Here is a 22047-nt window from a genome sequence, read left to right as displayed (position 1 = left end):
GTACGTTTGAAGCCCAAAATTCACCTCTAATCCCTCCTTTTCAAAGTCCACGTTGGTTTTCATTCCCTCGCTCCCCTCATCCGTGCACGTTTCTCTCTTTTGTCTGCTGTACTTGTCTTTTTTCCTTCTCGCACCTCATTCGTTTAATCCGATTTTCCCTCAGCCCCTTTCATCCCATTGCACCTTTTGTCTCCTTTTAATCCATTTTAAATTGTGTCTTTGGGAGAAAAAGTTCGGATTTTGACCCAGCGGGAGGTGGAACTGTTGTATCACAGCGCCCCCTTTGGGTCAAAATACAAACTACATCTGCACCCCTGGGTTTAAAAAAAAAAAAAAAAAAAAAATCATGTACTTTGAACCCCCTTTTTCTGTCCCATTAACTCATTTGCTCCCAATAACGTGTAAATACGTTGTTTTTTGTTTTTTTTATGTTTTAAGTGTCCCAAAGACGTATTTATACGTTGTTTTTTTTTTTTTGTTTTTTTTTTTTTTTTTTTTTTATGCTAGAGCATACAGAAGGCTTTGATGCAGCCTCTCAACTGCAAAGAACGGTTGCAGAAATGGTAGTTATTACACAAACGGCCAGCAGGTGGCAGCAGAGCAAAGGAGGTCAACCAGGGCCATCTAGAAAAAAAAAAGCTAAATTACTTACAATTTTAAATATATTTGTGAAAAACTGATGAAACTTAGCTCTCTTCTAATGCTAATTGCTGCAAAACGGAAAAAGATAGAAACATACTTTTTTTTTTTTCCCTGATGAAAGAAGAGACTTTAATCTTTCTTTTGATTTGCTTTTATCGCAATTGAACACAATATTCTGTGGGCCTTGCAAAATCAGTCAAAATTCAGTAAAACAGCCGGGAGCGAACGGGATTGCTTCTGTGAAAATGGCGGCGAGTGAATGAGTTCAATAGACAAATGTTTTTTTTCACATTTAAACACATTAAAAAGCCTTTTAATTAAGACTGTAGCTCTCCTTTCCCAATAAGCAAGGATATTTTAAAAAATGCATTACAGTGGGGGAACATTGCACACTCACCTTCACACTCGTCGACGTCAGCGTTGAGCTGGTGCAGCGCCCCCATGGAGATCTGCTTGACCTCGGGGTCGAGCAGCAGCTGCAGCAGCGACGTGGAGATGTGCTTGCACGCCGACATGCACGCCGTCTGCGCCACTTTGCCCTGAAGGAAGAGACACTGTTAAAAAAAAAAAAAAAAAAAAAAACATGGCCGGGAGCGAAGAAGCTTGAAACCCGATTCCCCCCGCCCCCCCTCACCCCAGTTAACGACGGCTTCAACTCGCATGGAAATCCAATTACACACGTTGGAGGAACACACACCGGATGTCCACACAGACGCAACCTCTGGGTCAGTCATAATAGGGTGGGATTGAGCGTGAAACGAGCTAATTGTATTGACATGGTTTTTGGACTGACATGCGCACACCAGTGGCGGGCCGTGCATTTGTTACCTGGGCATTCAGTTGCGATTTAATTCACCTCTTTACCATCACTATCACAATATAAGTAGAAAAACATACAATACTAAAGAAAAACGTTTTCAAAACGTGTGTTGACGCCCCCCTGAAACATTCATCACGGTGAAGTGGGTCGCACTTGGATGTGGTCACCTGGTAACAAGCATCCTGATGTATCATGTTAGCATCTAAATTGCTAAACCCGGGAATTCCCTCGCGTCAGAACACACACATACATTTATGACACAAACGTGCATCACTGCGCCTTCACACGCCACCGCATGCTGCTGGCTCAACTCTCAGGCTAGAACATGGGGGGTGGGGGCGATTAAGGGGTTAGCAAGGTGCCACACAAATACTCACCGGCAAGATAGCATGTTCTATGGGCGCACCCTAAATGGCGAGAGACAAACCACAGATACACTACTCACAAGGAAGTTTGGGCTATTTGGCTTTCGGGTGAGATTTAAGCATTTTGGGAAAAATATCCAAACGTTATACAGTTGGACATGTGCATTCAATAATTTCAACAAAGGTCACAGTGCATTTCGGAAATTTCTTTTGAAATCCCAATATCCCCAACTTGTTGGAAGTAGTGTATGTATAGTGGAACCTCTGTTCATGAATGACCTGGTTCACAATTAGATTTACAAACAAATATTACTTTGGTTTAGGAAGTACGCTTCAGGGCCCAGTTGTTCAATTCTCGGTTATTTTAACCACTGTTTAAAACCCCTAACCGCCAGTTAAATTCTTAACCCGCCGTTAACTAACCGGCCGTTAAAGGGATACTTTACTTATTTAGCTATTTTTGGCAGTCAAACGTTAATATCTTGCCTATAATAAATTTGATATTTTCATTATTTTTTCTATTTTTTGTGATGTAATTTTCAGTCGACAGCAAGTTGCAAAATGTGTTTTTCAAGGTACTAATTGTACGTGAAAAATAATGAAAGTATCAAATTAATTATAGACAAAATATTCACTTTTTATTGCAATAATGGTTTAAGTAAGTGGAGTATCCCTTAAATGAATGAATGACATCATCTTTGTCATAGCAGAATTTTAGATACAACTTTCTTTTTTTTTTTTTTATTCAACTATAACACAACCCATAAAAACAAGGTTAACGTAACTTGGTTGTGGGTCTGGAATGGATTACTTCTATATTTATTGTAAAGACAAACATCGCTTGTGTTTGCGAACAGATCTCGTAATGGAATTAAGTTTGTGAACCAATCTTCGCCCACGTAACGATCTCCTCATGGTCACGCGCTACCACTACCAGGATATGACTTTTGGGCCCGAGTGTGAGCAACTCCACTTCTCTCATTTCAGAGGGTCATGCCACTCAGATTTACTGATCCGCAGCATCCGATCTGCTTAGGCGGCCCCACTCTGCGCGCGTGTGACAGGGTCACGTCCGGCGCTCGTGGGGGTGTAAAGCAAAGCTCCTTAGAAGTGCTGAAAAACACTTAGCTCAACCGCTGTGTGTGCGCGAGCACGTGCGCGTACGTATTCTCACGTCCTGCGACAACAGGACTAGCATGATGGGGCGACGACATGACGACCAAGTGTCTCAGTGTCGTGTCAATAACCTGAGCTGGCGGCGTCATCTGCACCGCTTTAATGAGCCGAGCCCAGCGCTGGGCTAACCATCTTAAGCAAAAGCAACTGAAAAGCGCCTCGTAACGAATGCCATGTTGACGTGTGGTGCTAACACGCGGTGTAGGCGGGGACATCAGGTATACATACGAAAGCATGTCCACCATATTGAATGTGTCACATCTGTGTCATTCTTTACATTTTCACTTGGCAATTGGAAATTAAAAAAAAAAAAAAAAAAAAATGGGGGAGTACTGATACCAGGTATCTGTATCGGGCCGATATCTGGCTTTAGTTCAAGAGTATCGGCACTCACGACTTGTGGCCGTTTTACGATCAGGAACTAAGAATTATAAGAGTAGAAACTTGACATTAATTTCATGCACTTTTAAAGAAAAATGACATTTTGGGATATATAGGTCTTTATTTAAAATCTGCCAATTTTTTTGTTAGGGAAATTTTATCTATCAAAAATATGAGTGGTATCTAGTGGCATACGAGGTTATTTTAGTAAAGGAAAACTAATGAAATTCTTTTCGCAATATGATGTTACGACGGCTAAATACGAATGACACATTCAATGATGGGGTTCATATCTATTTAGAGACTAGCCGTACTCACGGGCAGGTTAGTGAAGACGCTGAAGGTGCTCTTCAGGAAGGCCATCAGGTCCAGCAGGTAGTCGCTGGGCATCGGCGCCGCGCTGCTCGGCACGGCCGCCATCCAGTCGTAATCCGCCAGCTGCAAGAACTGGTCGATTTTGGAGTTGAGGCCGGTGTAGATCTCCGCCTCGGCCGCGTGACGAGCGTCCTGCGAAAGCAGACGAGCTGTGACCAGAATACGTGCCCGGCGCCGGATTGCACTCGCACGCCATGCCGACCTTAAACGTGGACGTCCCGTACAGTTTGGTGGCGTTGGCCGTGTCTGAGGGAACATTGGTGATGTTTGATATGAACTCTTCCAAGAAGTGGCAGCTCTGCTCCAAGTGGGTGGTGTTGATGATCACCTGCACCAACTGGGCACAAGCAGGCCAATCGTCACTCAGTCAAGTCGTGATGGCAAAATGTCAAGCCACGTTTGCGCGCACGGTACCTCAGCAAGCCCCACATTCTTCTTCTTAATGGCGTAGTGCAGACAGTGGCTCAGGGTTCGGGTTAGCAGCAGATTGGTGGATTTGCGGATCATGTCGTCCACCTCTGTGGAGCTGTGAAAGTACACGCACATACTTTCATTTGTTGTACAGCGTATGTACAAAAAGCCTTCGATTTGACAGGGTTTTTCCTGAATACAAAATTCAAAGGCAGCCACCTCCACCTAATTTGCGCCCCACCTCCAGCCTGAGCCACTGATATCGCTCAACACAGCACTCCAGCTGTTGATTGAGGTCGGCAGGAAGGCATTTGAACTGCAGTTGCAGTGTTGCGCCATTATGGATATAAATATATTTAATGTACTGAAGAAGAAACAGATCATGGAGCAACCGTTGCGCACGCCCATTTCCTGGTTGAGAGGCAGAAGTGGCGCGCCCCAGCCATCTCTGAAGTCATTTAAAAAAAAAATATATATATATATATATATATATATATATATATTTATTAACTCTTTTACTGCAACACGTTATATAAAAAAAAAACTTTTATAATGACAAAGGCTTTGATCATTTACGTCATCCTTGAAAACATTTTATTTCATCAGATTTTGTCATGTTTCATTGTAATTTCATACACATTGAGCCAATTGAAAAGAGATACAATGCTGCCATCTGCTGGCCATAGATAGTGTTTTTGATTCCACAACTCATGACCAGGCAGTGCGCTCTGCACTAAGACGGTGAAGTGCCCATTGATTTAAAAACAAAACAAAACAAAACAAAAAAAAAACATAGTTGACGTCATTTAACGTGTATGGTGACATACATCATGATTTTACTAATCGTTATTAAACGTTTTTTGGCGGCGAAAGAGTTTTAAAGAAAGACCTATATATTCCAAAATAGCATTTTTCCTTAAAATGACTGGAATTAATGGCAATTTTCAGTTTTTCTAATTTCTGGTCGTAAAACGGCCGCAAGCAGGCAACCAATCGCGAGTTCCAATACCTTGAAATAAAGCCGTGTATTGGCCCGATACTGATACCTGGCATTAACACTTGCCCGTCCCTAATTGAAATAAGTATGTGTAAGATATTGATTCTCCCACAACACTAAATGATCAGCTCAGGGCCGGCAAGAAGCTCACATTTCCTGTTGCGAGTTCCAGAGCCACTTAGCGAGTCTCGAACACACTCTTGATTTTGTTTGCTTTGAAATGTGCCGCATGTCCAAGCTGAAGAAAAACAGGTTTTGGAAGTCTGCTCAAGGTTTTCATGGCAGCGAGAGCGTCTGTCTGGGCCAAAACTCGCATCTCGGTAAAAACGCGGCAGCAAAAAAAAAAATCACAATCAAAAATGGAGTCTAGTTAAGAAAGAAGACGCAAACAACTTGGGCTTTTGTTCTGTGCATACATGTGTGATCGTGAGTTCATTTCCAGGGGCCTGTGGCTAATACACACATTCCGGCCAATTCGCTCGATTGTCTGTAACTGGAACTGAAAACGCACACACACAAACTTCTGCTCACTCTGCACTTCTCCAGGAATTTTTTCCCCCTGCTTTGAATTGTTGGAATGTATTTAGGATTCTTTTACTTTTTTGGAAACACAGAGTTCTAACTGTAGCTCACCCCAGGCGGCATGATGTGTGTGCGTGTGTTTGGCGAGAGCCAGCGCGTGTCAAAAAGTCAACGTCCGCGAGTGAACTCTGCAAGTGCGCAAATATAGACGCGCCGCAGAATTTTGATCGAATTTCATCGCGTTTGCGCTGCCATCAGCCACAACAGATGTGCGAGAGGGAATTGGGGGGGTTGTTGCAGTCAGGGGGAGGCCAGCGCCGCGGCGACCAGAGGCCAAAGGGCACGTAAGCAGCTACTTAAACGCTACATATGCTTTCCTAAATGCGAGGACTTGTCTGGGGTGGATTACGGGTGAGCCAACGTTGACAACACAACAGTAGCTGCATCCCAACTGGAACAACGAGGAAGCGCCAAGATGGACGCGTGCGCGCTTGCGTGGCCGAAAAAAGCGCTTGCAGCGAGCGCCCGTCTGTTTTCTCTCCAAGCCTCGCCGCATGTTCTTTCTCAGTGACGCCGCGCTCGGCTTTCGCAGCTCATCACGTTCACGCGCGGCATCCCTTTTCACCTTCCAGCCTTTCTTCAAGTAGACCCAAATGCTCGCCAACATCTCGACCGGGCTGCTGATTAAATCACAAAGGTCACGGAAGGATCAACAACTGCCGACCTGCTCCGTCTGTTTCCGGAGAAGCTGACGGGGCAAATTGTTACTTCCATACAAAACCTGACTCACTTTAAATCCAATCAAACATCTGATCCACTTCAATAATCCTGCAACTGCAACTTTGTGTGCGTCATCAACAAAGTTGTGCTCATTACTCAGTCAGCCTAGAAATTTTCTTTACTTTGGCGTATGCGCCCCGACTCGTCTAAACACTGCATTCGGATTAATATTGCGTTTGTGGACTACGAAATAAACAGCAAAATCCAGACATCCATCTCAGGGGGCGGCCATTTTGCCACTTGCGGTCGACTGAAGATGACATCACAAGTTGTTCGGGGCTCACAGCTCACTTGTCTTCTGCATTTGCTCACGTGACGTTCGCAAGCTGAGCCATGATTGGTTGTTACCCGAGTCCTGAGCAACTGTGATGTCGTTTTCCGTCGACAGCAAGTGGCAAAATGGCCGCCCCCTGAGATGCCCCATGTCAATGCGACCCCTGAGCTCTGTAACGTTACGTGTGGAGTCCCACAGGGGTCGGTACTTGGCCCCCTCTTGTTTAATATTTATATGCTTCCGCTTGGCAATATTATGCGTAAATATAACGTAAACTTTCACTGTTATGCTGACGACACTCAATTATATTTTCCTATAGAAATAACAAATCCGCAAAACTGAAGTAATTTGGAGGCGTGTCTCGTCGACATTAAACAATGGATGCCGTTTAATTTTTTGCTTCTTAACCCAGATAAAACAGAGATGTTGATTGTCGGTCCTGCTCGTCATCGGCGTCTGTTTTACGAACACCTCTCAAAACCTTGATAAATGTACTCTTAGCCGAAGTGACTCAGTAAAAAAATCTTAGCGTTATTTTTGACCCAACTCTCTCTTTTCAAATGCGCATTAAAAATATTACTAGAACTGCTTTTTTTCCCATCTTCGGGTTGGATTTGGATGATGACCCACTTCCGTGACGACGACTTCTTGCAGTGCATCAACTTCCTCAATGGACTTTTGCACTATTCTAGTTACTAATGTTTAGTATCATAATCTATGTAAATTGTTGCCCATTCGGCATCAATTGCAGCCTGGTCATCCTGGAAGGGGGATTACCACATCTGGGGCCCCTTTTCGGGGTTTCTTATTTTTTTCCCTGTTTTTTTTTTTTTTTTTTTTGGTGTTTTTTTTTGGGTTTTTCCTTGCCCTTTTGTGGTTTGATCCGGGGTTGTCGTTGCTATTTGTCAACTGTGGACATGTGAAGCCCTTTGAGACTTTTGTGTGATTAAGGGCTATATAAATAATCTTGACTTGACGAGATAAATAAAAACAAGTGAATTTTGCTATTTAATTTATATTCCACAAATGTAATATTAATCAGAATGCCAAGTTTAGATTAGTGGGGCTGCATAGAAAATATTATTGTCAAGAAAATCTTTGGGTTGACTTTTCCTTTAATGATTGTGCTATTTTGAAATGCGTTTTTGTTTGATTTACGGTAACCATGATTTTGTGTGTGTGTGTGTGTTCTTGTGTGTGGCCAAGTCCCAGTTTTGTGGAATCCTCCCGCCGCATAGCGCAAGATGTTCCCTGATTGCTCGTCTCCTCAGTGGAAAAGTAGCTGCTTTGTTTGAGTTCCTTCTTCCATCAAGCGTAACCGGCAGTGCGCGCACACGCGCAGCCGTACTGACCTGCACTTAAGATAAAATTCAGATGGCCCAAAAGCATCGCCAGCACGGCTCCACCTCGTGGGCAATTTCGGGACATTACTACGACTTGACCATGGCCCGTTTTTTTGTTTTGAAGCATGGTCAAATTGGGAGAGCAGCGTTTGAAAAGACGAGCCCGCAGCAGGCCTGTGAGTCTCCGCGGCGCAGGAGGAATTTTGATGAAGGGGAGAAAAGGGGAGAAAAGGGGCAACGTGTACCTGAGGTGCAGGTCTTCAGAGTACTTGAGACAAGCGTAGATGAACTCTTTGAGTTGGCAGTAGACTTTTGGCACAAACTCAGAGAAGGGAAGCTTCTTGGGGAAGGGAAGCTGCACAAGAACACAGCGGCATTTTCATGTCAATTGGAATCTTGGATCGGGCCTTCACGCGCCTCTAGCGCCCTCTACCTTCTCCAGCTCGGGGTCTTGCAGGGGAAACTGCGAGGTGTAGTGTCTGTAGTCCTGCTCCGTGGACACCGGGATGGGACTGAAGTTGTCCTGGTCCAACACCTGCCTGTGGAGGAGACGCAGGTGAGCAAATGGCTTTTCTGCTGAGGCCACGACAAGTCGGTTACAATCATCCCACAGGGGCAGGAGAAGGGGGGGTCATTCTCTTGCTTGAGGTTTTACTCCCCCCCTCACAAGTCCCCCTCTTTCATCACCCCCTTTCTTGTTTGGCTCTCGAGACTTCGGACGTTCCAACGTTCCATGGAGAGGCCATGAACCGGAGAGTGCTCCCTCTCCAACAATGCAACACATTCCTGTGGCTTTCCCGTGTGGGTGTGTGTGTGTGTGTGTGTGTGTGTATGCACGTGGGGGAGAGAAAGCAAAACGTTTTGAGTGTTTGTTTGTGCGCTGGCTCTCAAAGTCCCACTGGTGTCCCTGCACACACGAAGGAACAATGGCGTGCGGTGCCCTCACACGCATCTTAGGAGGGGCACTACCCATCCTGAACGGTAGAGAATGTTCCGGACGTCGCTTTAAACCACTTCCTGCCTCTGGATGGTCGTTAAACTTCAAAAAAAAAAAAAAAAAAAAAAGGGGACGTTTCCCACAAACTGGCGTGTTTGTGTGGCCTTTTGACCGGGTCACCTCCTGAAGGGCATGTCGGCTCACAAATCCCGGCATACCTGAAGGTGACGTTCCATCTCTTGAGGAGGATCTCGCTGTATTGCTCCCTCATCTCCAGCAGCATGTCGAAGAGCTGGGACACCGGGAAGCCGTAGCCCTGCGGGAGAGTCTCCATCTTGAGGCCGACACGACACCCAAAACATTCGCACGCAAAAATGCAGCCAAGTATGACTTCTCCCAGACCTGAAGTGTGTCAGCAAAGAGGACAATGAGGTTCTTCAGATCCAACACCAGGTCCGGGTCGTCACAGTAGGACTGAGAACACAAAAGCTTGGATCAGTGCGTGCGTTTGTTTGTTTGTTTTTTCACGGCATTTGTCATGTGTGGCTTTACAGAGTGCGTCCTCAGAGCGGCCACAATTTTGGACAGCGCCAGCTCCCACAGCTCCTCCACGTAGGCTCTGTTGACCAAACCTTGCGTGGTGTGAAGCACATGATCCTCCACCACGAAGAACCTGAGGAGAACGCCGCACGTCGCAGGTGACGTCACCGTACTTTTCTCACCACATCAGATCAAACAAGAGCAACTTACCCGACGATCTGATTGAAGTACCGTCTGTAGCCTTCCAGAGTTTCGTGCTGGAAAAGTGAGAACAAAGCACGTCAACAAGCATATTTTGCAATTTCACACATTTGAAGGAGAAGTCAACACAAAGATTTCTTCCCACTAGCCTAAACAGTATTCTGATTACATTACGTTTATGGAATATGAGTTAAGCAGCAAAATTTAGCAGTTTTTATCAATATCAGAAGGCAAACATTTTACGACTTGCTGTTGACTGAAAATTACATCGTAGTTGTTTAAGTAGCAACCAATCACGGCTCAGATTGGGAAAACAGGTGAGCCGCCCCCCTTTTTTCTTTTCTTTTTTTTTTTTAACTTTACAGAATCATCTCGAGGGCTGGAAAAAACTTTGTGGGCCTGGTCCTTATGTTTGACACCAGTGCCTTAGACCCAAAAAAAACAAAAAAAAACCTTAATCACCAATATTAAAACAATAAAAGGCTTGCAATATTTCAGATGATTTGTAATGAATCCAGAATGTATGGCATTTTTGCTTATTTAATTGCATTACAGAAAATAATGGACTTTATCACAAAATTCTAATTTTCTGAGACAGTCCTGTAAACAAAATGTTGGTGTTGACTTCCCCTTTAATCATAGTGAAAGTCACGTATTTATATTGTAGCCTACTGGTCCAAGTGTCATATGTGTTACGGTGTTATGGTGAGTGCGGTTAGCGGTGTGCAGACCCAAACAGAGTGATGTGATACCATGTTAGAGTGTGGCTGCAGCACAAGGCGAGCCTGTTTCCTCCGTTGCTTTCGGTAGTAGTTCTCAAACACCTCACGCAAACCCTGAAACACACATTACAAGTATGAGCAGGAGTGTGCTGTGGTGTTAAAACCTTTTAGGAAGCTGTGGCAAAATGACTGAATGATGGGAAAGTTGAGATAACGTGCGCCTGTGGTTAAGATAGCCACTGACTAAAACTTGCCGTCCGACATCAAACTAAAAGCGCTCTCTGAACATTGAAGCTAGTATCTCTTTCCTTCCATGACGCAGCACTTTATCACGGCCTCCTCTCCAAAACAGCACCGGTGCACACAGATAACAACCGGCGAGAGATAACGAGGTCAAGTGGCAGGGATGAGGGAAAGTAGTGTGCCTTGTCAGGAGAAGGTGCTGAAAGATTTAACCTTCTTCACCTCGGAGGTCTGAAAGGGGGGACGGCGGAGGGGGAAGAAAAACAACACGGCATTAGTAGCACTAAGTGATGTCAGGCTACTGTCAGCTACTAGCGCGTCGCTAACGTGCGCACTCTTGCTGGCGCTAAACCTTTCGCTGACCTCTTTCCTCGCCGTCATGTCACCCAGTTAGCCTCTCTCTAACCCCACTCTTCCCTCTGCCCCCTCCCGCCATCGCTCACTTTCTCCTTCCTGTCAAAGTTCATGCACTTCCTGTCCCCCCCTGCCAGAGCGCACACACACACATACGGCGAACAGAAACAGTCAACCCAGTGGATGTGTTGGCCCGGTCACAACCCCAAAGAGCCTGCTGGGCGCGCGCACACAATATGTGGAGCTAACCCAGTCATGTCGCCGTCACTGCAACCGACATGACACACACTGCAGCCACCTGGTTGGAGCTCGGCCAGGCTCTTCTTGTGAATACCCCCCCATCAGGCTGCAACATGTGACAAGCCGCCGTCTCGAGTCACCAGTTCTAAAGAAGCAGCTACCCGAAGTGTCGGCACGTGGCGAGCAATCATTTTGTGACGCCTTTTCTTCCGCTGCCAAGACGTTTGTCACCAACTTGTTCCAGTTGGAGCGATGAGCTCACCAGCACAGTGTAGATATGTAGACAGCGGTACACCGGTGAGAAGTCGACCAAATCCTGAGCACCGGCCACCTGCACACAAGAAAACAGGAAGTTTTTCTTAATGACAGACTGGTGGATAAGGTCATTCACGTGAACTTACAACAACAAGGAGGGACGACGACATTCCAGAGATGAGGAAGAGCAGGTAAAAAAAAAAAAAAAAAAAAAGCCTTAAGGAGGAAAGTAGGAGCACAAAGAGACCAGAGGAACATAGGAAGAAGAGACTCAAGGGGACAGCCGTGAATGACGGGAAAAGGAAGACGTGCCAGGGGCAGGGACGGCGCAAGGTTGGCATCGGCGCCGACGCGGCCGTAACCCCGGCGACCGCGGGGTCAAACCTTTGTGGGAGCCAAGGCTTCAAGCAAGTTTACAGGACGTAAATAAGGCAAAAGGGACAACAGGGACCTGAGAAGAGAATGGCAGCACCAGGGTGACAAGTTCAGCCGCATTGTGCTCGGCCTTCCTTCACCGCGAACACGTCGGCGGCATAAAAGAGCTTGGATCCCGCCAGGGGCGACTTGAGGAGTTCATTGTCCCCGATACTTTGGCAATAGTGGCACAAGTTCGGAGTAAACATCCTCGTTAATTCCCACATTCCCATTAACGCCTCACTATTTGTTTCTGCTTTTCACTTCAACACGCGTGTTAAAATTTAAACAACCGAGTCCAATTGTGTGTGCGTGTGTGTCTCTCACTTGGTCAGCCTCCTCTTCATCCCCCAAATCCAGGATGTCAGAGTCCAGTTCTAGCCTGCCGTTGCTCTGCGTGACCCCGCCGGCCGCCGTCTCTCTCCCGGGGTGGCGGCCAATGGGCTGCCTGGGCTGCGTGGCGCTGTCCAGAGAGCGTTGCAGCTGGGCCTGAAACCAACAAACACAAATGGGTGGCAGTGTCACCAACGCTTACTTTCCTGGCAGACAAATGCGACAATGTCAGGAGGAGGAAAACTCCCGGCGCTGCTGTTAAGGCGGTGAACTCGGGAGCAGCCGCTCCATTTTTCTCTATGATGGTGCTCCGCGCCGACCCAGCGGGTACCCTCCGCCACGCGCGCACGCGTGTGTGTTCAGTAACTAAATACAGGTAATCAATCTTCTTCCACTTCACAGACCCAACAATCTGTTTCCCATTAGTGTGTGCGCGTGCGCGCGTTTCGGACTACCGAACACTCAGCAGAAGTCGTAGCTGCTCCTCTTTCTCCAAGTAAATATGCAAAGAGGTTAGAGAGGGAATACATGGAAAGATGAGGACATGGAAAGACTGAAATGAAGACAGACGAGAGTGTGACTGAACAATAACAATAAACATGAGTAACATTTGAAGAACCCTCCTGAATTCAGCCAGTTGGTATAACAACGAAAAGGATTGTCTGTATTTATTTTTCGCACTCAAGTACATTTGGACTGACACGGAACGCCGGAAAGTTTGGATTTCCGAGTGTGAACATCTGATACGTGATAGCGTATCTCGATCACAGGACGGTCTTATCCTGCTGTGTCGCGGTTACGCGAGCGGATTCGGAACAGTCGTCCAGCTCGACCGCTGGCGGAAAACTCGACTTGGAGAGGACGTAGGTGACTTGAGCGTTGCAAACGAAAAACGGCTCTTGGACCGAGCGTGACATTTTCAGAAATGCTCCGGCGTGCGCATCTCCAGCACGACTGCGAGTCGCCCCGCTTCTCCTTGGAGGATCATCCATCTGTCGCCAAGCGTTCCCGTCCCACCCCCCTCATCCTGCACTTTTCACCCAACAACATTCCCCAAAAAAACAAGAGGCCTCACTTTGAGCTTCCTTGGCCTTGGAAAGCACAAAAACAATGAGCTAAGTGCTGAAAAGCAGGATTTCTGCGTGCGTGTTTGCACAGACCGCATTGTTCCATATGAAAAATATGGGAGGATGCTTGACGAATGGTGTGTGTGCTCCCTTGTCAACACGTGCAGAGGTAATCCAGTGTCTGACGAGCGTCCTCCCATCCCGACATACCTGCCTGATAGCCGTCTCTCCAATTTTGTCCGAGTGTTTTCGGATGCTCTCCAGGAAGTCCTTCAGCTGGGTCATGGCCATGTCACGGATCTGCGTCCGCAACTTGGGAAGGTTTTCGGCCATGATGGCGCAGAACCGGTACTGGCCTGCCCTGGGAAGACATGTCTGCTCCAGCTGTTCCGAGGTGCGCAACGCCGGGTAGTACCTAAAACACACGTAAATACTTGTTTGTTTGTTTTTAATACACATTACTCTAAAGCACAATAACAGAACACGCACTTTTGTGCTTGTGTCAACTTTGGCTGACCTTATGCTGCTCTGTGCTCTTACAGGGGACCAAAAAAAAAAAAAAAAAGCATTCATTTATAAGGAAGGAGACTTCTGTCTTCAGGTCAGGGACGGGCCATTTGGAAGAAATTCCAAAAAAGTGCTCTGGCGCCACCTCATGGATAGCAGGTAAACTACCTTACATTACACTACCTCACATTACAATTGCGGTCCTCGAGGGCCGGAGTCCTGCAGGTTTTATAGATTTCCCTACTTCAAGTGCAGCTGATTCCAATTGAAAGGCTTGTTCTGCAGAGCTTGCTGATGAGCTGATCATGAGTCAGCCATGTTGAAGAAGGGAACTATCCAAAACCTGCAGGACTACGGCCCTCGAGGACCGGATCTCGCCACCTGTGCACTAAGGGGCAGATTCACTAAGAATGCGCTGCGTCTGCTAATAGCGCGAAATGTTGCACCACAACTGCACCCGCAGTCTGCGCCCAGTTACCCACCTATTCACTAAGGATATTGCTCTAATCATATACTGGCGCAAACACGCCCACAAAACTGACAGCTTGGAGCAAATTTGCGCCTGATTTACCACACATGGCAATGGACTTGCGCCAAGAACATGGTTGTTATAGCAACAGTTGCGAGAAAGATGACATTAGCATTTTTACCGGTTAGCGCCATGCAAAGGCTACACAAACCTTTAGTGAATAGGCCCCTAAGTACGACCTAAAAATTCACAGGCCGTGAAAAGCAAAAAATGCAAATAATTGATACTAGTCTATTTGTGTATCGGTTCCACTGAGAAAATTGTGGATTTGTAACAAAAGTATCGAACCCGAGTCGCAACATAATCGTTATTCTTCTTGAGCCTTAACTGGATACGACTTCCTTGCTGTTTTTGACTCGCTCAAATGAGTTCACGTTTCCAGGTCATAGAGCACCACCTGCTGCTCTAGCGTGCACTTGACAACCTTTACAATAGTCATACCTTTTGGCGTCCATTTGTTCCTGAAGGCGGCCGTACATCTCCAAAACTGGCACACAAAAACGGGTTATGTTAGGACCTGATGGCGTGTGTTTATGTATGTACGTGTGTGCATGTTACCTGGCAGGCAGTGCGTCAGTTTGTCGACGGTGGTCGCAATGTTCCTCTGTTGCACCCGACACTGTCTCAGCTCCTCCATGGAGTTCATGAGCTGCACAAAAGTAGGAGAAGTTGTGAGGATAATTGACGTTAACGTTTATGATGGCAGTGATGGGACTTGCCTCTTTGCCGTCACCCTGAATGGACCTGTTGGTCTCAGTCACCTGACTCTGCAGGGGGGTAAAAGGAGCGACAGGTGAGAGGCAGGCGATGCGACGTCCGCCTTCGTACCCGGTTCTCCTCTCCACACTACCTTCAGCTTCTGAGCCTCGCCGCGCACTTTGAGCAGCTCCGTGATGGAGTCGACGAAGCCCTGGAAGTGATGGTTGCACATCTTCTCAATCTCGCGGTCGTGGTTCCGGATCCGGGCATCCAGCTTGGCCATGAACAGGCCATGTTCCTGGCCGTCGTACACCGAACTGGATGGGGGGGGGGGGGGGGGGGGATTGGGGGGGAGGTTACGTGAGGCATTCAGCCAGCTATCCATTCCCATTCCTTCCTCTGTTGCAGCGCACTTGCCTAACTCGACCCCCCACTCTATTTAAACGTGTCAGTATTTGAGTTGTGTATTCATCTGTTGTTGTTTTTTTGTTTTGTTTTTGTTTGCACCTTGTGGTACAGTGATAATAAAGCTATTATGATTCTGATTTCCTGTAAGGGAGGTGGACTGGAAGCACTAGATGGTTCAGAGGTGAGGGAGAGGGAAGCCACACACAGACTCACGGCCCCATTTTTGGCAGCAAAGGATGCAATTCTTCCTGTGTTCTTTTCCTGTGTACACCTGTGCACGGCGTAAATCCCCTACCCTCCTGTTGACCGGGAAGTGACTGACTTGAGGAGTACAATGGATAGACGAGCGCTTTCTTTTCTCCTCCCAGAGCACAACAAGTCTCTTGCATGCTTGGGAATGTGTGTATCTGCCGACTAAATAGGATGCACGATGACCAAGTTCCTGAAGAGCCACAGCACCAGCCAAGTCGACGAATGAGCATAACATTAACGCAATCGCTGCCATTTGATAGGCCGACTCCCAAACACGTCAGAGGAATGTTGCCGCTTGTCTCATCCTGCTCACACAGCCCGAACACATCCTTGTTCAATGGATTGAGGCCCATAACCGCCTGTCACAACAACTCCCCCCCCAACACACAAACTTCTAACTCAGGGCACGTGTGCCCCCTAGTGGTCGTGAGCAGCATAAGGGATGACGTCAATGCAATCTGATTGGAAGCTTCGATCGATTTTCATTCCAGACCGCTTATCTTGGATCATGGATGAGCTGGAGCCTGCTCCTGTTAACTTGTTGGACATAGAAAAACAATTACTCACACAATATAGAAATCTTCTGGTTATTTTAAATGCATGTTTTTGAAATGTGGAAAGATGTGGAAAATCCCAGCCGTCAGAACTGTGAGGTGGACAACTAGACATGTTACTGCACCGTGATGCAATATGTTTTACTAGCTCCGACGACACAACTTTGATCCTGAACTAGCGCCACATTCCTGTATTTGACATAGTTGGCAGAACGGTTGTTGCACTTGCCAGTCGCTGAAACAAGTGGAGCAGTGGCAAGGTAGCCGTCTTTCAACCAGAATGTTGTGGGTTCGACTCCCGCATGTTCCGAGATCCGCTATCAGTGACCTGAATTATAATTAGTTAGCACAATCGGCTAAAGTTGGCCTCATCCATCTGTGGACAGAAGCTCATTCGCCGAAGCCCGGCGCTATTCGTTTTACATCAGCCAAGGCATGTTTGCTAGCTGTCCGATAATGGACGTAGGCTTTTCAAAGTTTTGGGCGACGAAGCCGGGCGACCTACCGCAGCGTCGGCCCAATACAGTTGCTGTCCGTGCTCTCGATCTCGCGGAGGATTCGCTCGTGCTCGGCGGCTGTCTCCACACTCGCCATAGCGCATGTTACTCCGGACGGTTCCGAGCTTAGTTGAGCCGAGCTGGGCTGAGCGGACGAGCTGGGTTCAGTGCGTCATGTTGCGCCGCCGGGGTTGCTTCGATTTGTGTGCTCGGTGCAGACCGAGCGAGCGGGGCGACACTTGGTAATAATGACCTCATATACACATCGTAGACTGCCGGCCTGCAGCATGAAAAAAATCGATCACAGTAATCAAATGCATATGTTGTTACCATTTGTTTACGTTTCATCCAAACCACATTTGAACACAATTAATTATTTTATTTTTTCCCAACAATGTTGCTAATCAAGAAACATTTTAGCTGTATATTTTTTCTCAAGTTGTCGGATTCGCCCAGGAAAACCGCGCTCTATTATTTCTTTCAAAAAAAATTCAAGACAGGCGACGAATCAAATATAAGGCGCGTAACATTTTTCGAGTCCGTTCTTGAAACTACTACCTAGTTTGTGCTTTTGTTTTGAAGGGAGGACATCCGGCGGGGTCTATGTGACGTCACCTGCTGAGTTGAGAGAGCGCGCCCACAAAAGTTGTCAACTTGTCATGGAGGTAAGAAAGGTAAAAAAGTGATGCAGAGTCACAAGAAGTTGCGTCTGACTCGAGCACACAATCCTTCACGCTACTCTGTCTTCTTTGTTATGACTTTTGACGCCTTTAAAAAAACGATTTATTTCAGCCAGAGATCAAAGTCCGCGCGTGATAGACGGTCTAGACTAGCTGTTCATTTCACAATATTGACAGATGGAGCTAAGGTGGCTAACAAAAATGTTCAAAACAAATCTGCCTGCAAAGTACAAACTGTAATGTAGATATTTTGGCACCGTCTCTGTAAAGGCAGCATTTGTGGATGTAGTTGTTCCATAAAGAGCTTATGTCTGTGTATACAGTATAGTGTTGTTTGACAAAACCTGAAATAAAATGCATTCATATTGAGTACGTATGTTGCAAATCACGTAAACCCCCCCCTTCTGCAACGCAGCCCCAAAAGAAACTGATCAACTCTGCAGTGGACTGCGTTGACGAGGCTCTCTGCGGCCTGGTCAGGGCCTCCAGCGGCCTGTCTCTGCTGCGGGGCCACCGGGTCGTGCTGCGCTCAGACCTGGACCGACTGAGGGGCAAAGTGGCACTTCTGTCGGGAGGAGGGTCGGGACACGAGCCTGCGCACGCGGGTATGACTGACGCCTCTTGAACAGCTCACACGATAGCGTTTTGAGTCTTTTTCGAAACGTTGCATCCAGGTTACGTGGGTGCTGGTATGCTGTCGGCAGCAGTAGCGGGGGCCGTGTTTGCATCTCCACCTCCCGCCAGCATCTTGGCTGCCATTCTTTGCCTGCACAGTGCAGGTAAGCTGACCTGTTGATTCCACTCTGCTGGCGTAAACACTATCCGAAGCACTGACCTACATTGACAACTAAATTTTAATATTTGGTCTATGAAATTATGTTAATTTATTCAAAATAGTCTGTTTTCTTTAAATATGGCTTTAAATAATGTAATGTATGCCTGTGACCCTTCAGGAGCATCTGGGGTCCTTCTGATTGTAAAGAACTATACAGGAGACCGCCTCAACTTTGGGCTGGCCGCAGAGCAGGCACGCAACCACGGCGTGGATGTGGAAATGGTGGTTGTTGCTGACGACTGCGCATTCACCTGCCCCAGTAAGGCCGGAAAGAGGGGCTTGTGTGGCACTATTCTCATTCACAAGGTGAAAAATCTACGTCTGAAACGTGCTGAAGATAAAGAAAACACATCACACACATATGTTGGAAGACGTAATGACACTTTTTTTTTTTTTTTTTTTTTTAGCTGGCAGGTGCCTTAGCAGACAAAGGCTGCTCATTGGTCCATATTGTTGCCAAGGTGACGGAGGTTTTGCAGGGCATAGGTGAGGCTCATGCGCCAGTTCGCACCCGTGTGTCAGCCCGCGGGAAACAACGTCGCGTTGTGTTCCAGGTACGTTGGGAGTCAGCCTGTCTCCGTGCAGCGTTCCGGGCTGTCGGCCATCTTTTGAGCTTCCTCCAGGAGACATGGAGCTCGGCCTGGGTGCGCATGATTATTGCACGATTTGAATTCAAACAGAAGGTTGACTTCCTTGGATAAGTGCTTTCCGTCTTGTGCAGGAATCCACGGGGAACCTGGGGTGAAAAGATCCAAGGTGAGTCTCTCAAGGTGCACACATCCTTCGTCGATGTCTCATGTTTTTGCCCACCAGGTGGCGACAGCAGATGAGGTGGTATCAACCATGATTGATCACATGACCAACGCGGCGAGTCAGTCGTGCTTGCACCTGAGGACAGGTAGGACAGTTGGCGCCTCGAATTATGATTGGGTTGACCTTGTGCCCCTCTCCGACACAGGTGACGTGCTCGTCGTCTGCGTGAACAATCTCGGCGCGCTGTCACGTCTGGAGATGGCCGTGGTGACTCGAGCTGTCATCGTCTGTCTGGGTGATGACGCGGTTGATAGCAAGATAACGATCCAAAAAACTCCTGTAGCGCTCATGGTCTCCATATGCTTGCAGAGAATCGTGGCATGGTGGTCGCCAGGGTGATGGCCGGGTCCTTCATGACGTCACTGGAGATGGCTGGAATGTCGCTGACATTGATGAGGGCCAGTCAGGAAATACTGAAACTCTTTGGTAAGCGAAGACCCGCACGTCTTTAAAACAGGCAATGATAATAAAATATTTTAAGCTTGCATCTTTCTCATCTAGATGCCAAGACCAGTGCCCCCGCCTGGCCCAACCTCAGCAGCGGGTCCATGAGTGGCCGCGACTACCTCATGGAGCCCACCACGGTGTCTTCAGGGGCACATGATGACATGCAGCCCGAAGGTTCGTTTCCTGATTGACACTCATGGAATAATTTATGTGGCCGACAAGGTTATTATTGTTAACTAAAGCTAACAAAAAACCTAAAAATAAAATTCAAAAACAATTTCGTTAACGAATAAAATAAAAACAAATGCTTTTTTAAAAACCAAAACTACCTGAAACTACGTTTTATGTTTACAAAACTAACTAAAACTAAATATAATTACAGCAAAAATGTCCTTCATTTTAGTCTTTGGTAATTAATTTAATGCATGAGCATTTGGGGATCAGTTTAAATGTGATTTTAAGTAGAATTATTTTGATATTAACTGGAATAAGGAGGTTTGAAAGTGTCACACGGACGTGACATCATCTCGCAGCAGCCAATAGAAAAGCACCTTCAGATGACGTCGCTCCCATGGTGTTTTTTAAATATTGTGCACGTCATACACATTTTTTTTAAAACTAAAACTAAGCATTTATTAAATAACTAAAACTAATACAAGCCACCCTGAAAACTTCTTAAAACTAACTACATTTAAAATAACAAAACTCCAAACGAAATAAAAACTAACTAAAATGAAAATTCAAAAACTATAATAACCCTGGTTGGCTGAGAGATCCCAGGAAGCATCTGTTGACTGTTTTCTGTATTATTTTTTTTAGATGTTAGCCAGAACCTGAGCTGCACTGTGTTTATTTACACACATTGCGCTGCTAGAGCTCCTTGTTGCACCTTTCTGACTTAACCTGGTTTACTCTGCGGGAGCACCACCTTGCTTACCGTAATTTCACTCTCTGTCAGGTCCCCAAAGTCCGGTGATGCGCAAGGTGTTGGAGAGGGTTTGTTCTACACTGTTGGAACGCCAGGACGAGCTCAACACGTTGGACCGTGCTTCTGGCGATGGCGACTGCGGGAATACTCACGCGCAGGCAGCCAAAGGTGACCACAATGCAATCAAAAGCATATGTGCATTACTGGGGTTCTCAAAATGAGAGAAATTATTCCAAAGATCCATCCCATAATCTTGATCACCATTAAACATAACTACTACATGCACATCACTTGAAGGTATGTATTTTTTTTTTTTTTATTGCAAATTATTTTGTCAACCCACCAAGTTAGCACCTTTGGGTTCCCCGGTCCCCAGTTTAAGAATAACAGCTACACCGCATTGACAGACAATGATTATTCAGCCATTCAGGTGTGGCTCCAGAGTCACGTGGTCCCTGGTTGCCCTGGGCAACTGTTGTCTGCCCTAGCCGCATTGGTGCAGGAGAAAATGGGCGGGTCTTCAGGCGCGGTAAGTGTTCCGTTTTGGTTGAGGATTTTTTTTTTTAGAAAAAATATTTGGATTTTGCACACATTGGCATGCAATGTTTTTTCTCAGTTGTACAGTTTGTTCCTCACGGCAGCGAGTGGTCACATGATTGGGGGGCGGAGCCATGCTGCAGCGTGGGCCAGTGCAATGCATGCTGGGATGCAGGCTATGAGAAGGTGGGTGTTTTAAAACAAACCACTGCAGACTATGTATTTGAACGCCGATCATCAGGTAACATGGTCCGAAAACTGTTTTTTGCAAACAATATCTTTTTGGCAGAAGTTCCAAATAACCACTTGTGATTCATCCAGCAGAATAATAACTTAGTGTTCAACTAAACAAGCACTGACAGAATGACTGACTGATCACACTGATTTTGAAATCAACAGATACGGCGGTGCTGATTTGGGAGACAGAACTATGGTGAGTCACATGGATTGTTTTGTTTGTGTAAAAAGCGAAGCAGCACTATTTTGTTTGTTTGTTTGTGCAAGCTGCTTTCCGTCCTCTCTCCCCATGCAGATAGACGCTCTGCATCCCGCCGTAGACGAGCTGATGAAACTCGACAGCACGTCCCCTGGCGGCGAGATGGCCGTGCTGAAAGCTGCCGTTCAGGTGCGGCAAAACATCCTCAACCCGTTTTATTGTCTTGTCGCTTCCGCGATTGCGCAACTCGAGAGCGCCTAACGAGACCGTTTCGCCGTCCAGAAAGCAGCCGCAGGCGCCGAATCGACGCGCAGCCTCGCGGCCAAGGCAGGCCGCGCCAGCTACATCGCGGCCGAGCGCCTCACCCTGCCTGACCCCGGGGCCAAGGCCGTCGCCGCCATTTTGAGCGCCGTGGCGGAGGCCCTTGAGGAGCAGTAGTTGGTAGAAACACATCGTCACAGCTGTACTACAAGTCCATAGGATGTAAAACTACAACCTTGTAGAATTCTGTGAGAAATAAAGTGTAGAATAAA

At 46.8% G+C, this 22047-nt stretch overlaps 2 protein-coding genes and 1 long non-coding RNA gene across 5 annotated transcripts in view; 2 read left to right on the top strand and 1 right to left on the bottom strand.

Moving 5' to 3' along the window:
* The window catches only part of LOC144003608 (uncharacterized), a 65852-nt gene extending 56299 nt beyond the window's left edge, over window positions 1–9553 (top strand). Inside the window, exon 6 of the long non-coding RNA XR_013279028.1 lies at window positions 7950–9553. This is a non-coding gene — a long non-coding RNA (uncharacterized LOC144003608). The remainder of the gene's footprint in view (window positions 1–7949) is intronic.
* exoc6b (exocyst complex component 6B) overlaps window positions 1–17106 on the bottom strand; it is a 25242-nt gene extending 8136 nt beyond the window's left edge. The window contains exons 1-19 of one of the 2 annotated variants that reach the window (XM_077500028.1): window positions 16847–17106; window positions 15279–15444; window positions 15148–15195; window positions 14987–15077; window positions 14870–14915; window positions 13603–13807; window positions 12320–12481; window positions 11586–11654; window positions 10517–10600; window positions 9774–9820; window positions 9576–9696; window positions 9426–9497; window positions 9242–9339; window positions 8520–8625; window positions 8332–8441; window positions 4174–4285; window positions 3962–4096; window positions 3703–3891; window positions 1040–1181 (exon numbers count right to left, since the gene is read on the bottom strand). In XM_077500028.1, the coding sequence (XP_077356154.1) occupies window positions 1040–1181; window positions 3703–3891; window positions 3962–4096; window positions 4174–4285; window positions 8332–8441; window positions 8520–8625; window positions 9242–9339; window positions 9426–9497; window positions 9576–9696; window positions 9774–9820; window positions 10517–10600; window positions 11586–11654; window positions 12320–12481; window positions 13603–13807; window positions 14870–14915; window positions 14987–15077; window positions 15148–15195; window positions 15279–15444; window positions 16847–16935 (2092 nt within the window). In that variant the 5' untranslated portion in view covers window positions 16936–17106. The remainder of the gene's footprint in view (window positions 1–1039; window positions 1182–3702; window positions 3892–3961; window positions 4097–4173; window positions 4286–8331; window positions 8442–8519; window positions 8626–9241; window positions 9340–9425; window positions 9498–9575; window positions 9697–9773; window positions 9821–10516; window positions 10601–11585; window positions 11655–12319; window positions 12482–13602; window positions 13808–14869; window positions 14916–14986; window positions 15078–15147; window positions 15196–15278; window positions 15445–16846) is intronic. The other variant, XM_077500029.1, reaches the window with a different exon arrangement.
* On the top strand, window positions 16270–22047 carry tkfc (triokinase/FMN cyclase). 2 transcript variants are annotated; one of them, XM_077500033.1, is made up of 18 exons: window positions 16270–16601; window positions 17421–17503; window positions 17934–18123; window positions 18193–18297; window positions 18472–18659; window positions 18761–18839; window positions 18908–18997; window positions 19075–19109; window positions 19167–19251; window positions 19312–19401; window positions 19476–19592; window positions 19668–19787; window positions 20572–20709; window positions 20964–21070; window positions 21158–21264; window positions 21478–21511; window positions 21611–21703; window positions 21797–22047. In XM_077500033.1, exons 2-18 carry the CDS (start codon window positions 17498–17500, stop codon window positions 21950–21952), a joined length of 1740 nt encoding a protein of 579 aa, XP_077356159.1. In that variant the 5' UTR covers window positions 16270–16601; window positions 17421–17497; the 3' UTR covers window positions 21953–22047. The 2 variants fall into 2 exon arrangements, with proteins under 2 accessions (XP_077356159.1, XP_077356158.1); XM_077500032.1 differs by having other exon boundaries at window positions 17421–17512.

This window comes from Festucalex cinctus, chromosome 16 (assembly GCF_051991245.1).
Source record: "Festucalex cinctus isolate MCC-2025b chromosome 16, RoL_Fcin_1.0, whole genome shotgun sequence".
NCBI lineage: Eukaryota > Metazoa > Chordata > Actinopteri > Syngnathiformes > Syngnathidae > Festucalex > Festucalex cinctus.
The sequence above is the reverse complement of the archived record's forward strand: the minus strand, read 5'-3'. Positions and strand labels throughout refer to the sequence as shown.

What these genes read in the sequence shown, in the direction of transcription:
- tkfc (XM_077500032.1), top strand. An exon ending in TCTTTGCCTGCACAGTGCAG is followed by an intron (nt 18,298 to 18,471) that starts GTAAGCTGACCT and finishes GTGACCCTTCAG; the next exon opens with GAGCATCTGGGGTCCTTCTG. An exon ending in TGATGACATGCAGCCCGAAG is followed by an intron (nt 19,788 to 20,571) that starts GTTCGTTTCCTG and finishes ACTCTCTGTCAG; the next exon opens with GTCCCCAAAGTCCGGTGATG.